At 43.7% G+C, this 20,507-nt stretch overlaps 1 protein-coding gene across 2 annotated transcripts in view; it reads right to left on the reverse strand.

The window, feature by feature from the left end:
* The window catches only part of Washc5 (WASH complex subunit 5), a 53,633-nt gene extending 35,028 nt beyond the window's left edge, over positions 1 to 18,605 (reverse strand). The window contains exons 1-8 of one of the 2 annotated variants that reach the window (XM_028871848.2): positions 18,445 to 18,605; positions 11,766 to 12,075; positions 11,180 to 11,325; positions 10,426 to 10,510; positions 9,298 to 9,398; positions 6,581 to 6,773; positions 3,691 to 3,843; positions 767 to 880 (exon numbers count right to left, since the gene is read on the reverse strand). In XM_028871848.2, the coding sequence (XP_028727681.1) occupies positions 767 to 880; positions 3,691 to 3,843; positions 6,581 to 6,773; positions 9,298 to 9,398; positions 10,426 to 10,510; positions 11,180 to 11,325; positions 11,766 to 11,951 (978 nt within the window). In that variant the 5' untranslated portion in view covers positions 11,952 to 12,075; positions 18,445 to 18,605. Of the gene's footprint in view, positions 1 to 766; positions 881 to 3,690; positions 3,844 to 6,580; positions 6,774 to 9,297; positions 9,399 to 10,425; positions 10,511 to 11,179; positions 11,326 to 11,765; positions 12,081 to 18,444 lie in introns of both variants that reach the window. The other variant, XM_028871849.2, reaches the window with a different exon arrangement.
* Between the last annotated feature and the right edge of the window lie 1,902 nt (positions 18,606 to 20,507).

The raw sequence follows: 20,507 nt of genomic DNA on the forward strand, positions 1-20,507 counted from the left end.
GAAAATGCAAATTTGGAAAAGAATTTGAGTAATGAAAAATTAATGCTCTGACATCAGTAGACATCGAATGCCACTGTCCTAATACACCTCTAGGAGACAGGCCAACACTGAAATAGTTCTGTGCATTATTTAAGGAGCTCAACTGACTTGAATAAAACATGACAGAGGTTTTGAAGCCAATACTGTTCTACCTACAGTGGAAGCTCTGTGACCCTGACAGCCAAGCAGGAGAATGTTCCCATTCAGAAATAGTAAGTACACATTTGAATAAAAGATTTATATTCCTCTATCTCCTCAGCTATGTCCTCCTGCCTGTGCTCTTACCAGAGAAGAATATAACTACACAACTCAGAAATGAATATATGGAGTCTTGTGCTTAAATGAACCAGTCAGCACACCAGAAGGGTTGACTTAAATTCCAACAATAGAGTATCACTCATTTTTCATCTCAGCGTTTGCCCTATTGCTAAAAGCTTCAAGCCAGCTCTGTTCAGAGGACATGGCCTTCACATAAGAGGAGACAAAGTTAACTGGGACCCTGTCACACTGCTCATCTTAGGTACTGAATCTTTTTTAGGGCCCCAGTCTCTATTTCCTGTCACCCAGGTTAAAAACCTACAATTAATTCTATGTACACATTTCAGCTTCTGGTCATGCAGTACGATGTACAGCAGTATATTTTCTAGATTCCATGGAAGTGTACCTAGCTTGTTTCCTATAAGCTAGGCTGGATGTCCTAGGGTACCCATGGCTAGCCCGAGCCTACCTGTTCTTTGACGTTGGAGAGGTCAAGGGTGTTGTTTAGGGCAGTTTTTGCAGCTTTATAAGGTTCCCAAGCATCGGCTAGATTAACGGTGATGCCCATATAAATGCTGATTACCTGAAAGAAGAGACAGCCACTCAGTACTTGCCCAGCACTGGCTTCCGGCAGGGAAAGAGGCAGGGAAAGGCAAAGTTGTGGGCAAAAGGGCCCTCTCTTTCAAGTTTTAATTCATGTTCGTGAAAACCTAGGGCTCTCCAAGTAAACAGAGACAAGTCTGCTTTTCATGGTAAAGTAAGTGGAATAACCTTACCCTTCCACACTGCTGAGTGTTAGATTTCTAGATGGAAAAACAAAACAATACCCAAAACGACAGAAGAGACAAGCAGAGACTAAGAAGAGAAAGCAGTCTCTTTTTTTTTAAGACAGGGTCTTTCTCTGGCGCCATCATGCGAGCTCAGTTTTCTTATTTTTATGCTCTTAAAAGTCACTGATGGGGATGGCTAGATGGCTCAGTGAGAAAAGGCATTTGCCACACAGGCCTGGTGATTTAAATTTGATCACTTGAACTCTGGCATTTGTGAGCGCCTCACTGCACCACACACACACACACACACACACATTTAGGACTCTTGAGAGCTTTCAAACGAACTTATTGATGTCAACATTAAGTGATTTTTAATTTTTATTTTACATATATAGATGCTTTCCTATACTTATGTCTGTGTATCATTTGTGTGCCGGTGCCCACTGAGGCCACAAAAGGGTTTTAGATCTGAACTGCAGATATGGACAGTTGTGAGCTGTCATATGGGTGCCGGGAATCAAACTCAGGTCCTTTGGAAGAGCAGCCATGCTCTTAACCACTGAGTCATGGCTCCAGCCCCATTCATTATCTTTTAATCTTGCTTTTTAGAAAGTAAATTCTGCGTCATAATTTCTTAAGAGCAGTTTTACCCATTTTCCACAAAGCTTGTTGTGTAGCACTTTCATAATGCACAACTCTAGGCTTTTGTTTTTAATTTATAATATGGTCCCTTTACACAAAAGCCATGTGGGTATACACTTTTTCTCAAACATTTAAACACATCTTTTTAATGCTTAGTTATAATCGCATTATAGTGAGAAAATATAGCCTATAAACCTTTTTACTTTGTTGAATTCTTTAATGATCTACTACATATCAACTTTCATATATATTCTTCAAACACACATGTAACATTTATGAAACAATTTATGTTTGGAAGAGATACATAAAAAATTTTCCATTGTGATTAGTTTCGTCAAATTTTCCCATGTGACTCCAAGAATCATGTTTTATGTATTTTGAGGGTGTTATTGGGTACATATAACTTCACAACTGTCAATCATCTCTGTAGATTATCCATTTTAAGCATTTTATATGATATCTCCTTATCTCTACTAATGATTTTCTTTAACATTCTCTCTTGTCTGATAATTTCTCACAAGTTGTTTTTATTGGTATTGTTTTAAAAATCTCTTGGGTCACACGTGTGGGAGGTGCATTTTCAGGTGGTATATTTCAGGATGCTGTGACCACAGCTCTATGGTCAAAATGATTCAGTTTGGCAACACAAGGCAAAACTACCAGTTTTCCTTTTGGTTGCTCAACTCCAAGCTCCTGAGTTCAAGTCACAGGTTGAGAGCAACCATCATCTCCTAATGTTGGCTGTTCTCACACTGCCAGTGAACTGCAAGTGTCTTTTAACAGCCAGTGTGACTCGGCAGTTGTGATTCAGTCGTGAGAAGTGGAACAAAACCTGGTAGCTGAGAACCTGACCCAAGTCACTGTATCACCGTGAAAACTCTTTGCTCTGGGAACATTTCCTATGTAAAAGATGTGTTCACAGTTTTATGTGAAACAAAGTTTAAATGGCATAAGCACACCCCTAGAGTAACCTAAACCATTCCAGATCCACCACAACCATATTACAGGTGAAAGTGAAATTCCTATTCAAAATCTGACAAGGTAGGAGAACTATGCTAGCTTAAGTTCATAAAAGACCTTAAGTTCATATAGCTGACCTTCATTCATAAAACAAAGAATGAACAGTCCTGGCTTATATTCTCAATAGCCAAATTAAGATACATTTCAATATATGGTTTTACATTCAGAGTATCTATTTGAAGGAAAATATTACTGTGTTTGTGTAGAATTTTTTTTACTAACTGGTTAGTTCTTCATGTCATGATTCATATAATTCTTACTACACAGAATACTTCTGCTCCAGTGGTTTTTTTGTGTGTGTCCAATTTTTTATAGAATTTTTTCTATAAAAATTTTTCTATAAAAAATTCTATAAAAAGGCCTCTAGGTTAAAGGCCAAAAGAACGTGCTGGAAAGGTGGCTTGGGGTTAAAGCGCCTGCTAACAAGCTCAAGGACCTGAGTTCAATCCTTGGGGCCCACATGGCAGAAGGAAATGACTCCCAAGTTCTCCTCTGACCTTTACACATGGAAACGTATACAATAAATAAAAGGAAAAAAATTTAAAAGGCAAAAGAATAGAAGGGTTCTGCTTATTTCTGTTTAAAAGAATTTTTAATTAAAAATTTTCCAGCCCGGCGGTGGTGGCACATGCCTTTAATTCTAGCACTCGGGAGGCAGAGCCAGGTGGATCTCTATGAGTTCAAGGCCAGCCTGGACTACCAAGTGAGTTCCAGGAAAGGCGCAAAGTTACACAGAGAAACCCTGTCTCGAAAAAACAAAACAAAACAAAAATTTTCCATACAATATACTTTGATTATGTTCTCCTTTCCCCCAGTCTGGCCTTGAAGTCACTAAGTGGCTGGGAATGAGCTCCTGATCCCCTGGCCTCTGTGTCCTAAGCCTTGGCTACTGTTGTCTTCCACACTTGGCCCTGGGAAGTTAGCTCTGTGACAAATTTGCAAAAGGGGGAGGAATACTTGCCCAATTATCCGGAAAGTACTTATCCACGATCTCTCTCATTTTTGCTTGGTGGGTGTGGAGAATGGAAGGTTCAAAATAGAGAATCACGTACAGCATGGCGGCTTGGTTCGCCAGGGCAGTGCTTCGATGTTCTGGCAGAGGGTAGGCAGAGACCTGCAACACAGCACCCAGAGAGGGCAGTGCCGCCGACAGCCCGTACACATGCCTGAAGCCAACAGCAGTTTCTAGAGTCTCACCAGCTTCCAGACCCTGGCCCCTGGAAGCAGCCGTGGAACTTCGTTCTTTGTTCTTATCTCGGGTCACAACATTCCTTCCTTTCAGGCCCCGACTCTACTGCAATTCTGTTTTCTCCTTACAAAAACGTCTTAACCCCGCACCCCCACCTCGTTGCCATTTGTCTTTCCTATCATACACAGACTGTCTCTTAGAACTGATGGACGGACTGCAACTAAATAAAACTGTGATTCTTACCCCTTTCTATTTGTTCACCAAGTCATGGAAATTTGACCTCCGCCATCATCCCAATGGAGGTTCTTAACTCAGCTCAACAACTGCTTTCTAGAACTCATGTAAGAATGGAACACTTGCCTGTGATTTTTTTCTTTCAAGACGGGGGGGGGGGGCTTTCTTTGTGTAGCTTTGGTACTTATCCTGGAACTCACTTTGTACACCAGGCTGGTCTCGAACTCACAAAGATCTGCCTGGCTCTGTCTCCTGAGTGCTGGAATTAAAGGCATGCACTACTACTGCCTGGCCCTGCCTGGGATTTTTAATACTATCCTCTGCTGAGTTCTCCATGTCTGTGCTCTCCAGGCATCTACACTCTTACATATTAGGTAATACTCTTGGGCTACACAGCACCTATCAGCTTGAACTAACAAGAGCAGGGAGGGGAGAAATTATCATAAGGACACATGCAGCAAGGTCACATGGATCCTGCAGGTAAGGAAGTGGCCCTGCAGTGTGTGGGGAGCCAAGGAAGCCCTGAGCGACTGTGTACTGCCGAGAAGGTACAGGTACAGCCAGGTCAAGGACCCAGTGCCTCGGACCTATAGAAACGGCAAACCCCAAGATGAGGCTGAGAAGGACAGCCAAGCCTTCCTCTGGCTGGAGTGCAGCTGTTGGCAGTGTATGCAAAATCTAGCATCCACAGCTTTCTTCTTAGCTTCTCTGAAGCTGCTCACCTACAGAGACTATCTAATCCAGCGGTTCTCAATCTTCCTGATGCTGTGACCCTTTAACACTATTCCTCAGGTTGGGGTGACCCCCAACCATAACATTATTTTGTTGCCATTTCATAACTGTAATTTTGCTACTGTTATGAATCATGATGTAAATATCTGTGTTTTCCAATGGTCTTAGGTGACCACTGTGAAAGGGTCACTTGACCCTCAAAGGGGTTATGACCCATAGACTGAGAACCACTGATCCAACCCCTCCATCCTGTACACAAAAGTACTGAGGTTCTAAACTGTGTGTGGTAGTTGGCGTGGCTCAATCAGAGTATGCACAACCACCCCATCCTAGATTTTCTATACATGTCTGTGTGTCTGTCCTTTGAAAGGGCCTGAGGCTGTAAAACAGAATGCCCCATGTCTTTCCTCAGATGTGTCTGCTCAACTCTTTTCTCTCCAGATTGTTCTTCTTATACCTGGTGGATGAGGCTGTCCCCTAAACTTGGAACTTTGCAGAAACTGTTTTTCAGGCTTCTTTCCAAATACCGAGAACCAAGAGAATCTGATCTATCAGTCAGAACCAGGGACAGGGGAGGTCAGGACAGAGAGAGGTGACACACAGAACACACACAGCTTAACCCCTCCTTCCCTAAGGGAAGGAGAAGAGTGGGAAGAGATGTGAGGAAATAGCATGGACTCTGATTCCATGCACATCTGAATTTAAATTGTGGTTCAGCTGTTGAAGGCATCCAAGTCTTAGCTTCCTCCATAGCAACATGGAGATAATGTTTACTCTGCAGGGTTGTCATGTGAAACAGAGAAAATGGACTGTGAACAAACCTCCGTGAGGTTGATTTAGACTCAATTCTCAGCAAACAGCAACAGATACTATAAAGTCCTTGCATCTGCACATAATGTATGATTCTGAATGTTTTAAGAAAAGAACCCAAGAATCAAAAAGTCTTATCTACACTAAACATACTCAATATGAAAAAGGACTGGGCCACCAAAGAGAGCTGTCCCAGGGCAGGTCTACTCTGTGGCAATGACATCCTACCTTATAGCAATATACATGAACTCATGTTTTCCCCAGAACAATAAAGTCCAATGGTAACTCCCTTGGGGAAAGTTCCACAATCTGGAGAGAAGCCAGAGCACAGCAATCCCCTCTGTCTGTCTTATGGTGTGCACACTGGTGAGGAATGGGAGTTCCCTTTCAGATGCTGTAGGATCTTTCTAGGCCTGCTCAGGCTGCCAGCTCTGTCTAGACTGCTTCTGCTCCACTTTGTCAGCTGCTGCGATCCTGCCACACTGCTGCATGCTCCAATGGCACACTTGTTTCCCCCAAGCTAACACGCACACCTCTGGTGGGTGTCTTCCTTCCTAAGTGACAAGTCCACTCTGGGTGGGGACCAGAACCCCTGGCACCTAGCCCATGAATGAACGCATCATGCACTCTTAATAACTGTGTCTTGTACGGATGACTTAAAAGAATGCACCTTCTTTCTAACTGCTCACATTCCATCTTTTCCCTGAAACCTGATTCTCCCAAACTTCATAGCTTCCATTCCTTGACCTTGTAGTACCGTTTAAAAGCTTTTACAAATAGTTTCTAGCTGCTGTTTTGACTCACTGGAGGGAAGAAAGAAAAGGAATAACTAAGGAGGAAAATAAATCCCATCTTTCAAATTTTATTCAGCCCCGCTGACTCCTACCTGGTTGTAAATGTCATCAGACCTCAGGCGTCCGATGACCATGCTGATGAAAGTCTCATTGATAGGCACTCTCTGGAAATAGCTCTCGGGATAGTTGGGTGGTCTTTTGGCTCCTGGTTGGCTGGAATAGCCGGTACTTCGTAGCAGCTTACAAATATCATCCATATTTGAATCAGCAGAGGAACGAGCAGCACTGAGTCAAGAGAATCACAAGAAAAGAACCGAAGAAATCACACATCAGAAACACCTAAGTCTAAAAGCCAAGGACTGCATCCCAAAATGACAGCGGCTCCATTAGAACCCTACCATTCAAAAGCACACATCTGAAAAGCCTATTTGAAGGGGATGAACTGGTTCTCTGTCAAGGTCTACAGCCCACTTTCCAAATCCATGGAGCTGGATCTGTCTCATCATACTTTTCAAATATAAAAGCAAGCAATATAGCATTTGGAATACACTAGAGAATACCACAGCAGGTTTTGAGTTGGTGTCTCAAGTTCAATAGATGCTAATAATTAAGAGTAAAATTACCTTACAGAGATAAGATAAATGAAGAAGACACAGGCACATCTGTTCTGGGTAGGTCTTGACTCCAAATGATTTCAGGTTCAGATTTGACTACCAAATGAGTTATGTAGAGTATGTGTGTGTGCCTGCGTGCATGCACGCCTGGATTTCTTGAGATAGGGTTTCACTACGTAGCCCAGGCTAGCCTCAAACATTAGAAATCCTTTTGCCTCTGCCTCCCAAGTGCTGGGATCATAGGTGTGCAGTTTCTTGAACTTCAGAATTATGGAACATTTTACATTTTACAAAAAAAAAAAAAAAACTTTAAAAATTATGTTAATGTGCCTTTATACTACTGAGTTTCTATTGGCAAGCTGCAGAGACCTCATAAAAATATCTGGGATTTTTCATGCTGGAATACTGACCTCTGTAAGACATGAACTCATCTTAAATACCTTACACCTGATATCAGATCTCCTTCACCACTACTGAATTGCAACAGTGTCCCATAGGCAATGGAGCTACATTCCAGGGATGCTATTCCCCAGGGGACAAAACTGAGTTTCCAAAGCTAAGGTCCAAAAGCAAACATTTTCCCTTTCTTTGTCCTCATATTATTTAGATTTTGTTTCCCTGGGCACTTTCACGAGTAAAGGCATGTTCAAGTTTCACCTTCACACTCGATCTTCTCCAAAAGGCCCAGAGGTGACTCACATTTCATTTCTCCAACATGGATGTAAGACAGTGAATGGACAAATGGATGGAATGAATGATCCACAGCAGTGAACAATCCCTTCAGAGATGATAAACTTGAGAAGAAATAGGCTAGATGAGCAGCTAGAGGCTAATTAACAGAGTAGGCAGAGTGCTAGCAGGTGCTACAGATGATGTGATGTCCTGAGAGAGTCCTCTGGGGAGGACCTGTCTCTCTTGGTCATTCCTGTGAATTCTACTCATCATATCTTTATCCTAAATTCATAATGGCCCCTGCTTACCAACTGTTTCCTCTGTGAGTTGGTTTTTGACAATTTGTATTCAGGGTTTTTGTGTTTTTTTTTTTTTTTCCCCCAAGACAGGGTTACTCTATGTAGCCCTCACTGTCCTGAAGACCAGACTGTCCTTGAACTCAGAGATATCATACTTGGCACTTAACACTGGTTGGTTTTTTTTTGTTTGTTTGTTTTTGTTTTTTTCGAGATACGGTTTCTCTGTGTTGTTTTAGTGCCTGTCCTAGATCTTGCTCTGTAGACCAGGCTGGCCTTGAACTCACAGAGATTCGTCTGGCTTTGCCTCCTGAGTGCTGAGATTAAAGGCATGCACCACCACTGACCGGCGTTTTTTTTTTTTTTAAGACTTATTATTTATTTGTGTGTGTGTGTGTGTGTGTGTGTGTGTGTGTGTGTACATATGTCCACATGTATGTAGATGCTTGTGGAGGCCAAAAGAGGGCACTGGATCCCCTGGAGTTAGAGTGATAGGTGGTTGTGAGCTGCCTCATGTGGGTGCTGGAAAATCAACTTGGATCTTCTAGAAGTCTGCAAATACTCTTAACCGCTAAGTCGTTTCTCCAGCCCCATGTATCTATTTTTTGGACACATTTTTTCAAAAGACTGAAAACATGTATGAGAGGTGCTGAAACCAAAAAGCAAGTGGCTCCTCAGGGCCCTACTTCCTGCAGCCACACATCTCTGCACTGACTCACGTAACACAAGGCCTGGGTGTTTCTGTGGCTGTGCATGTATGGGGGAGAATCCACCTTTCAACCTGATCCAGAATGATAACTTTTTGGTCATCCACATGAGAATGACAACAGAAAGCGCCTTCATTTCTTTATGGCTGCCAAGGCGTCTTGATTGAAAACTAAAAAAGAAAACCTCAAAAGTAAAACATTAAAAAATTTCAAAATTCCTTAAAATTTATCCTCAAGTGAAAACGTTCAGAGTTCAGATTCCTGCTTTACGACAAATCCATTATCATACCTCTACACTGCTAAGTCTTAAGATAGAGCATTGTATATTTTATATAGTTTTTACGGAATGTAATTTGTTAATTATATTACACAAAAGAGTAATGCTATATTCGGGTGTGTTCAGAAGATGCGTGTTCTCTAGCATTCTTCATCCCAGGCCACTGTTCCCAACAGTACCGGCGCACACGGTGCACGTCATCAACAGCAGCGATTGGGGGTGTACAGGTTAGACCAGGAATACCTGTATCGATAGTAAGACACCAGCATTCTCTCTCTGACTTCTCCTTCAATCTTCTGGTCGATGACAAGAAGCATAACTCCATATAAGTACAGGGCTTCACACTATGAGGAAAAAGGACAATGGCCAAATTCACAAGACTACCTGTCTGCAAGGAAGGAGTCAAGTTGACAATGGTACAAAGGATCATTCTGGTCATATTCCTCCTAAAAGATGTATTTATATTTCAAAGTAAATGTATATTTTTCTGCAAAGGACTCTCAACTGCTGTGTAGAATTGGCATTAAAAATTGACTCAAAATAAATTTTAATTCCTAGTGATTATTTTGCTTGTGATACCAAAATGAAATCTCAATTCTATGAATAAGGATGACCTTGAAATAATCTTTCTGTCTCTATAGTCCCAAGTGCTGGGGTTAGACATGACCACCACACTGGCGCTAACAGACATTTCTTAAATGGTCACTGTGCACTAAGTACCAGCTCCATCTTGGATGCAAAAAGATGGACTTCTCATTCATTCATTCATTCATTCATTTTGTCCTGAGACAGGATTTCTCTGCCTAGTCCTGGCTGTTCAGGAACTTTCTCTATAGACTAGGCTGGCCTTGAACTCAGGGATCGGTCTGCCTCTGCCTCCTGAGTGCTAGGATTAAAGGTTTGCATTACCACTGCCTGGCTAAGATACCCCTGTCCCCCAGGAACTGAGGACCAAACCCAGGGCCTTATGCTTACCAGGCAAGTGCTCTAACACTGAGCTAAATCCCCAACCCTAAAGGGAGGCCTTCTTATACAAAGGAAGCTCATAACCCAACATGGCCTTTTCCTCTATGAGTAATTTCATTCAACACTCACACATTCTAAACTCGAAAGATAATCATTAGGCTATCTTCTTTTCTTCGAGGAATGGTATTCCAAATATACTGATGCTGTTTCGTATTATTATTACTGAGACAGGGTCTCTCTATTATGTAGCTCTGGCTGTCCTTGAACTTGCTGTGTAGACTAGGCTAGCCTTAACTCAGAGATCCAATTGCATTTGACTCCCAAGTGCTGGGATTAAAGTCATGTGCCACCACACCCAGCTGTTTTATATTCTTGAATGTGTACTTAACAATTACTATTACTTACTAGAAGTTGTTTTCCATCCTCATTGAGAAGCACAGTTTCTAAGGTTTGTTGAATATAAACTCCTTCATTGAGATCATCGAGGTATCTAGAAGCACAATGTAAGGGCAAGGTATTAGTGTGAACAGGAGATGAGGCATCTTTGGGAGAAAGACTTCCAAGACAAGGCAGGACACCAGGCCTTCTGGCTTTAGTTCCTCTGAAGTCTTTGCTGTGCTTATTGTGTCCTATGAGCTGTAACTCATGGTGATTTGGGGCCACAGGTTAACACTTCTGGCTGTTCAAAAATCACAGGAATATTCCCTACTCTTGAATTACAAAACAGCAGGATCTCAGAAGCAATGCCATAGGTCAACGAATTGGTAAACATAGAAATATATGTATATCATTTGGTAAACTTAAGAACTAATAGGAGCTGGGCCTGGCGGAACAGGCTTGTCATCACACCTACTCCAGAGGCAGAGGCAGGAGGATTGTAAATTCAACACCAGTCTGGGCAACACAGCGAAAGTCTGTCTCAAAACAAAACAATAAATGTTAGTTTGCTAATTAACTTTACATCTAAAGCCTTAGAACAGGATCACTGAAGGGCTGAAAACTCAATGACAGTGGAAAAAGGTTTATTATGACCCATCACAGGAAACTGCAGCCATGCATAGCATGGCTGAGTTAACTCTGAGAAAGGCCTGCATGTTCTGCTGGCTCCCTTCTTCCCTGCTCTTCTACCAGAGTAAGCTGTTATGAAATTCACCAATACCTGTTTAAGTCTACGATGTATTTATGGACACTTTGAAAGGCTAAATAAAATCTGGTGACGATTTCTATGTTGTTTTCTCGAAATTCTTCATCTAAATCCTGTAGCTCAGGCTTGGCTTCCAGTTTGCTTTCCCAGAACTCTGGACCCTAAGAAGGAAGACACACTTGTGTTAAGTCAGTAAAGGCCTAGCTGTTGGAAACAGTCCCAGGAGGCCTTAAAACTGTGCTGGAAGGTTCTTATACACCAAAATTAAAACAGAGCAACAGAGGGAACAAGGCTCACCCAAGCCTAGAATCAAAATGCCTCTGGGTGAATCTCAACCAAGATGAGCACGCTTTTAAATGTATTCCAGGGCAGAAGAAATGACGGGAGAGGTTGTTTTAATTGGTCTACACTGTGTTAGGACTTTCCACACAGTACTCTTCCTTCCTTCCCTTATTTGCAAATTAGGAGTTGATGTTAACTTTGGTTGAAAAGCTGTCCTTTCAACACTCCACAATTACTTAACCATTTCAAGCCTCATGGCTCCCAGAGAATGGCTGCTTTTGTAAAAAGGTCAGGCATACCAGGGCCACGGGAAAACCACCTTAAAATAGCTGAAGTCAAATATGATGTCTCCGTATCTCTGCTGGTCAGCCCGGTCTTTCAGCCGGAATACAGCAGGGATAAATTCAGACAGCCGCAGCACCTCGGCAATGATGGCATTGCCGCAGGAGACGATCCTCAGGATGGCCTGGCCACAGAGGTTATTCTCAGCCAGGAAGTCCAGCATCGCGAGGGTGACCCGCTATTCCACACCGGGATGGTGGCAATGATGAATTGGCCTCAGAGATGGGGTGCGTGGATCACGAAGGGACGCCAGGACTGTAGACCAAATGGCTGCTCCATTCAAGAACCTGTACTGAAAAAAGGGAAGTTAACCATTTTTTAAAGAAATGTGTGTGCATGCTTTTGAAATACATGTCCAACTCAGGAAAACTATGTCAATGAGCTCTGGTATGAGGAAAAGGCGTTCATTGCCCAATATTCAGGGAGAGAGGAATGTTGGTGCTCAGGTCACTGACTTCTTTTTTCCCTTTCATTTAGTTTGGGACTCCAGTCTGTGGAATGACTTTCCCCATACTCAAGGAAAGTCTTCTCTTTCCAGTGAACGCCTCTGAAACTACCCCTAAAGGCAGACCCACAGATGTGTCTCCTGGGTGATTCCAAAGCCAGTGAAGTTGAAAATAAAAATTAGCCACAAGGACCTTTCTTTGCTAGAACCACACGACTGGCTTCTTTCTCAGTCCTTTGCTCACTTCTTGTGAAAAAAGATGGATAGAGGGTATGGCTCATTTCTGAGTCAGAGTCAGGGCTACTGGGCATGTGTAACCTAACTGCACAAACACACCCTACTATTGGATATTTCCACAAGTAACTGCAAACGCTACAAGTCAGAGACACATCCCTGTATATCATTTGGAGGCATTTATCCAATGGGCCTATATGTATAAACATCTCCAAGATTCCTTTTAAATTTCAGGGGCTGGAGAAGAACTCCACAGTGCTTGCTATTCTCACAGAGTTCTTAGCACCTACATGGAGGCTCACAACCACTGTAACTCCAGCTCCAGGGGATCCAATGCCCTCTTCTGGCTTCCGTGGGCAGTGCCACCCCCAATATGCATATGTGCGCACACATATGCACAAATAAATTATAAAATAAAAGCTTAGAGACAAGTTTCAATAAACTTGGGAAGATGGTTTATCAATACTAAAACAAATTGGTCTAAAAATACATAATTTAGCATGCAAGTATCCAGTGCTGTAAGCAGAACTAACTACTCATTTATCTTTTATTCCAGTACACTAAGGATGATTTGTGGTGATACCCTAATAAACTTTGCCTGAAAATCAGAGGACAAAACAAGCCACTAGAGTAAACATAGAGGCCAGGCAGTGGTGGCACACACCTTTAATCCTAGTACTCAGGAGGCAGAGATCTGTCTGGATCTCTGTGAGTTCAAAGCCACCCTGGACCACATGAGATTGATTCAGTCTAGGAGAGAAACAGAGCCAGGCAGTGGTGGCACACACCTTTAATCCCAGCACTTGAGATCTCATGCCTTTGCTTGGAAAGCACACACGCCTTTTAATCCCAGCACTAAGAGGGAAGTGATATGGTGGGCAGAGAAAGGTATATAATGTGTGAGGAGACAGGAACTAAAGGCTTTTCAGGCTGAGGAGTCCTAGAGGTAAGACATGGCAATGGCTTGTTCCTTTGACTCTCTGATCTTTCAGCATTTACCCCAATATCTGGCTCCGGGTTTTTTATTAAGAGACCATTTAGCAATTTGTGTTACAATGATTTCTCACCCAGCATACTAACTATTGCAGTTGTGGTTAACTCTTCTGAACGTTCTTGAAGGCAAAGACCTATCTTCTTACTCAACCACTCTGTTCTGAGCACCTCTTTGCCATGTTAGAGATGAAGATGTTTAAGCAACCCACTGTCCAGTGAAGTGACTCATAAGCTGAGCCTGGCTGAGTAACCTGGTTACCTAGAACCTTCGAGCTTCTGCTACATAGGGTGGAGGCAGTCCTAAGCATCTTTTTCATAAGAAGTCCTCAAGATGAATCCAATGTGAAGCTGGAAACATTAAAGAGTGGAGGAGGACTGGTCTTGAGGAAAACTGCAGTATATATACAGGACGTTAACAAAGTTAATCTCTGCATGGAAACTGAATCAGTATGAAGACTGTAAGAAATGGTCTCTGTCCCTATGGGCAGCCTGCAGTAAGCTGTGCAGAAAGTCCTGGACAGAAGAAGCTGTATAAGACATGAAGTGCTTGAGAGTGTGGTCAAGATAAATAGTAGGAACACCCATTCATTCACCTGTCAGTCAGGGCCCTTCACTGAGCACTGCTGGGACAGTGTTCTGATGTTGGGTGACGCTTAGCAGGTAGATGTTCTAGGACTTTAGAGTCTGAGGAAGTCACCCAGAAGCTATAAGGAAGACTTATTTTAGAATATAACAATTAAAACCTTTTGGTTCAAGAAATATTTGATTCCGGGAGCTGTAACAGCTTCCTTAAGACTATGAGCTAACTAGTTTGGGCAGGGTTGGGGTAGGGGCAATGGCAAGACCCTAAGAGGTTGTGGTGTGAAAGGATAGAAAGAACCGAAATTCTTGTTGATATCACTGATCTGCTGATTCATTTATGGAACTGCCTACTTCTATAATGCTTGCTCAGTGAATTGCTTTTATGCCTTACCCACGGTTAATTGGGTGCATTCATTCAGTAAACACTTGCCCAGTGTTTGCTATATGCCAAGCACTGTTTTAGGATGAAGATACAGTAGAGAATAACCCTGAGTTCCAGTTATCATGATGTCTATATACCACCGAGATTAGGAGATATAAACTAACTAATACATACAGGCTAGATAAGTAGTGTAGAGAAATCCTGATTCAAAGATGGAATGATAGAATGCCCACTGAATTATATAGAATATATGTATTCTAGATGCTTTCCAATGACCTCTGCCTCCGTTACCCACGCCCTAGATTCCTTTCCTTGAGTTTGGGATGAGTTTTGCAATCTCTCCCAGAAGAGATATGACAGCAGTCACAGCTATCATCTCTGAGGTAAGATTACAACAAGATTGAGTTCTGGTTTGGGGTCTCTCTCTAGCTTGCTAGTTCTGGGGAAGCAAGAGGTCACTGTGTGTGTGAGAGTCCTGTGTAAAGGCCCTTGAGACAAAGCACTGAGCCCTGCCATCAGCTCCACGCGTGAGCTTGAAAGCGAAGACTCCTCATATGCAGTTATGCCTTCAGATAAGTTGATAGGTCCTGCTCACACCTTGACTGTAACCATCTAAGGGCCCCTGAGCCACAAGCACTTAGGTAAGCCATATCTCCAATTCTTGACAATAGACACTTGAGACTGTGTGTGTGTGTGTGTGTGTGTGTGTGTGTGTGTGTATGCATATCCGTGAGTGTGTATGTATACATGTATATACATGTGAGTGTGTGTCTTAAGCTACTAGGCTGTGGAGAAGTTAGTTCCGCATCAATAGATAATGATCAGATCCTGGAGAAAGGCATTCTATACACAGCTTATAAGTAAGTACGGAGTTCCCGGGGCATACATGGGCCAGGTGTACTTGTGGTTTGAAGAAGAATGGCCCCTGTAAGCTCATAGATTCAAATGCTTGGTCCCCAGGTGGTGGAACTGTTTGGGAAGGATTGCAAGATGTGGCCTTTTTGGAGGAGGTGTGCCACTAGGGTGGGCGGTTTAAACATTGAGGTTTAAAAAGCCCACACTATTTCCAGTTAGCTCTCTCTTCCTCTTCCTTGTGCCTGTGGATCAAGACGTAAGCTTTCAGCTATTGCTTCAGAGCCATGCCTGCCTGCCGTCATGCTCCCGGCCACATGGTTATGGACTCACCCTCTGAAGAGTAAAGCCCCAGTGAACTCATTCTTCTGTAAGATGCCTCCGTCATGGTTTCTCTTCACAGCAATAGAAAAGTAACTAAGACAGCACTTAAGGAACAGCAGGGTAGCTAGGGAGTCTGCAGCACAGTGAACAAAGGGTAGACACAGAGGTGGACTGGATCAGGTCTTCAAGCAAAGGATTCTGAGAAGTCACAGCTGCCTGGAGCTCTTTTATCAGGGAACCCTCTAAAACACATTATGGTACACACTCTTAACATGTCCTTTTAGTATTCTCAGTCATGCCTGCTTTTTTTTTTTTTTTTTTTTTTTTTTTTTTTTTGGTTTTTTAAGACAGGGTTTCTCTGTGTAGCTTTGCACCTTTCCTAGAACTCACTCGGTAGCCCAGGCTGGCCTCGAACTCACAGAGATCCGCCTGGCTCTGCCTCCCGAGTGCTGGGATTAAAGGCGTGCGCCACCAACGCCCGGCTCATGCCTGCTTCTTAAACCACACACACTGCTGAATAACAGGCTGAGCTCCAGACAGTCCCATTTTCCTGCACTGACAGGGTCTAGCATGGGAAACGAGAGAGGAAAAGGGAGAAAATAATCCACAATGGGCAAAACGATGAGCTACTGAGGTCCTGTGAAGACCAAACTCACTCAAAGTTAAACAGGATAAAATTCCACCCTCACAAAGCAAGAGCCAAGCTACGATTAGCAGGTGTAAATGCTGCCTAATGTATAAACTACAACAGTAGAGACAGTTGGCCCTGGAGGACACAGCTTGAAGCAAAGCATGTACCTGCCCTCTTCCTCATCTCTCCCAAGGGACAGAGAGACAGACCCAGCACCTGTGTCTGCACATCTAGGGAAGATCCTGCTTGAAATGATGATTTTTTTGTTGTTGTTGCTTTTTGTTTTTTGAGACAAGGTTTCTCTGTGTAGCTTTGCGCCTTTTCCTGGAACTCACTTGGTAGCCCAGGCTGGCCTCAAACTCACAGAGATCCACCTGGCTCTGCCTCCCGAATGCTAGGATTAAATTAGGCGTGTGCCAGATGATGATGTTTAATCAAGACCTTGTGAGCCAATCTCTTGGCCCTTAGGGCTATCATACTTTAAGGCTAGGTATGGTGGAACACTGCTTTAATACCAGCACTCCAAAGGCAGAGGCAGGCAGATTCCTACGAGTTTGAGGCCAGCCTGGTCTACATAGTGAGTTCCAGGCTAGCTAGATGTTCATAGTGGGACCACATCTAAACAAAAACAAACAAACAAATAACCAAAATATACTGATAACTCTAAAAGGACATAAGAAAATAATCAAGCATATTTATCAATGGTTCAACAAACATCATGGGCCTTTATTAACTAAGTTGATTGCCTTATCTACACCCACATTAAAACAAGTGTTTTTTATGGAATTTAATGTAAGAGAAAATACCTATTAGAATTAATTCTTCTTTAGTGAAATATCATTGCTTGTAATCTGTCCCAACTTATAATAAAGAACACTGAGTTCTTTTTTTTAATGTGTTATAATTATGAAGACTAATGTCAAGACAGCATCAAATGAAAGAATAAATCACTCAGTTACATTATCACATCTAGATGAATTAAGACATACTAGATATATCCAGGGCTGGTTATATTTTCCATGTAAATTATTTGGCTAGCATGTTCTCTAAACAGCTCAGAGTAGTCTGGAGAAAACTGGCCCAGAGTAACAGAATCAGATGACGATCATTATACATGCTTAATCATGTAACCATTTAAGACATAAGCAGTGAGCTTTATGAGATGTTGTATCTCAGTTGAGCCTTTCTTGAATGAGGTCACACAAACACTGCAGAAATTACATGCAATCACTCTTTTGGAGACCGCCTTCACATAAAGGACGAAGGAAACTCGTGGACACCAGCACTCTCACTCTAGGCTGAACTGTATTGTTAATGACATGGAACGGAGCCACAGATCTTAACTCCCTTACTAATATTATTTTATGAGTTTCAAAGTATGGCAGCTTTATCTTTAGGATCTTGGCATGGGCCCTTGATTTTTCTGTACTGGAGGAGTCCCTTGTTAAAGGAACTTGCTTTTAAAAATGGCATCGTTGGCCCGATCCAGAGGACAAAAGATGGATCTATTTTTAATCTTTTCACAAAATCTCAGTTCCATAAAGGAGAAAGCAACCTCATATTCATAATGGATGCGTTCCCAGAAAAGTTCTGGAATGAGCTGGATGGATCACTCCAGCCTGATTCATAAATCCTTAAGAACATCCAAGGAGAGTATCCCTGGTTGTGGACGGAGGCAATAAAACTCCTTCACTACTCCTCATCTATATAGAAGTCAGGAGAGCAACTGTTTATTTTCCTATCACAGTAGAATCAGGACCCAGTGAACCCTTCCCCCATACAAAGGACTCTAGCACTATGTCTTAGGTGAGTGAGGGGCATTAGGGTGCGTGAGAAGCGACTTGCGCAAATTCAAAGTGCGTGACAGAACTTTCATTCAACCCTCTCGCTTGCGGAGAAGCCTTCACTTCTACTTCTCGAGACCAACTACTCGGTTTTCTCGCGAGTCAATGAAAGATCAACCACATGACCAGGGCACCGCTCTTGGAGCAACTTGCACACTCAGCTAACGGGCCAAGCAGCTGAGCATCACCCCTAATGCTTCAAAGAAGCGTGCAAGAGCCATTCCCATTAAGGCGCTGGCGAAGAGCAGGGATGCAGCCCCAAGCCTGCAGGACTTAGGTTTCCCCGCCCTGGCGGCTCCGGGGACAGCGCCCGCCGCGGTCCACAGGGAGGGAAAGGGCCTGGAAACCGCGAGCGCGCCTCCGACTCACCTGTCAGCCGTCCGACGCCGGCCGCGCGGACTGGGCACCCGGGTCCCTCTCTCGGGCCCCAGGGATCCCCTAGCGTCTTGGGCTGTAGAGCTCCAGCTAGCTGGACCCTAGATTCCGCCCTGGCTGCCCCAGCCCGTCACGTGACCGAGGGGCGGGGCCGGGGGCCAGGCATCATGTGATCACCCGCGGGCGCCGACTGATGACGCAGCGGGCGCGCGCGGGGCGTTTCAGGCGCTGGAGAAGCGGGCTGAGGAGAGAGAGGACTTGGGGTCTGGGCGAGCGACGTCTGTCCGGGTAGCTCCAGCTGAGCTAGGTGGGGCAGCCAGGTAAGACCGGCGAGGAGCCGTGATGGGGGAGGAGGGTTGGCGGGCGTTGTCGCCTTCCCTCTGCGCTCGGGGGACTTGGGCTATGGCTGTGGGCCCGGCCCTCTTCACCCGCAGCAGCGGACGGAGGCAGGTTATCCCCACTGGCAGCCTCTCATCCTTCATCCCTGACGGCGTGTGGAGACCACCACCACTGTGTGATTAAAAAAAAAATCTGGTCTGAACTGGCTTTATAAGCAGAGGCGCCAAGAGGTAGTTCAGACGTACCCCAGGCCACAGGTGCCATTTCGCTTCTGCAGGTGGAGGTAAGTAGTAGCCTTGATGTGAATGAAGCGGGGGGTCACTTTGGTGGGCATGGGCATGGGCATACTGGTGGGGACCTGGGAATGGCAGTAGTTGTTTGGTAACTCAACGAATCCTTCTCGATGACTTCGTTTTCGTGAGGCGTTGTACATCTAATGCGTGTTCCAGTTTAAGGAGGTCCCAGCATGAGGGAATGGCAGATGGAAGCAAATAGCTGTCTTAAGTTTTATAGTAGAAATAACTGTGTTTTAGGAACTATGATGGCGTGTAGAAGGGAAGGAGCCATGGGCGAGGGGAGGCTTGAAGGGTGTATACATGCTGGCATGCTGAAAAAGGAGACACAACTCTGTTGAAGTTGCCTCACTTGGTGTTTGTTTGCTCTGTGCCTACTAGAATGCTGTACAGAAACATGTAGAACAGTGTTTCCCTCTTTACATTAATAACTGGCTTAACCGACAGCAACTCTTCCAGGAATAGAAGGAAGGAAGCAAAAAGGTGTGCGGAGCCTCATAGCTTGGTGAGACCTCAGAAAATGCGTAACTTTGTGGTAGATTGTCTTGGAGGCTAGAGGTCTGGGAGCAAAGAGATCAATGTTATTGGAAAGAGGTTCCAAGAAGAGGTTGATTTAAATCAGTGTTTCTTTTTATTTTAAAGATGTATTTATTAGCCGGGCGGTGGTGGCGCACGCCTTTAATCCCAGCACTTGGGAGGCAGAGCCAGGTGGATCTCTGTGAGTTCAAGGCCAGCCTGGTCTCCAAAGCAAGTTCCAGGAAAGGCACAAAGCTACACAGAGAAACCCTGTCTCGATGTATTTATTTATTATGTATAAAGTGTTCTGCCTGCCTGTGTCCCTGCAGGTCAGAACAGGACACCAGATCTCATTATAGATGGTTTTGAGCTACCATGTGGGTGCTGGGAATTGAAGTCAGGACCTCTGGAAGAGCAGCCAGTGCTCTTAACCTCTGAGTCATCTCTCCAGCCACCAAATCACTGTTTCTTAACCAATGTGATGACATTTTGTTTTCATATGATTCTTTGTAGTGAGAGACTATTTGTATATGCTAGAACTTTATCAGTATCCCTGGCCTCTGCTCCATGGATACTAGTCTGTGTTCCCAACAACTAAAAATGTCTCCACATGACATTAAATGTTCCCTAGGGAGACCCTCCCAAGCCCTAACTTGAACCAAGACCTGAGGAGTAGTATTAGAATGTTCAGATGTCTATAATCCAAATAAAATATCTTAGTGGTTTAAAACTGTCTTTCAGTTTTAGAGGCTGAGAATTCCAAGGCCAACTTACCATCAGATTTAGTGTCTGGTGAAGACATGTTTTCTGGTTTGCAAATGGCATGTACTTGTGTGGTAGAAAGACAAGAGAGCTCTCTGTCTTTTTAAGGGGACTGTTTTCATTCTGGAGGGTGGATCTAGTCACCCC

This window comes from Peromyscus leucopus, chromosome 20 (genome assembly GCF_004664715.2).
Source record: "Peromyscus leucopus breed LL Stock chromosome 20, UCI_PerLeu_2.1, whole genome shotgun sequence".
In the NCBI taxonomy this organism is placed as follows: domain Eukaryota; kingdom Metazoa; phylum Chordata; class Mammalia; order Rodentia; family Cricetidae; genus Peromyscus; species Peromyscus leucopus.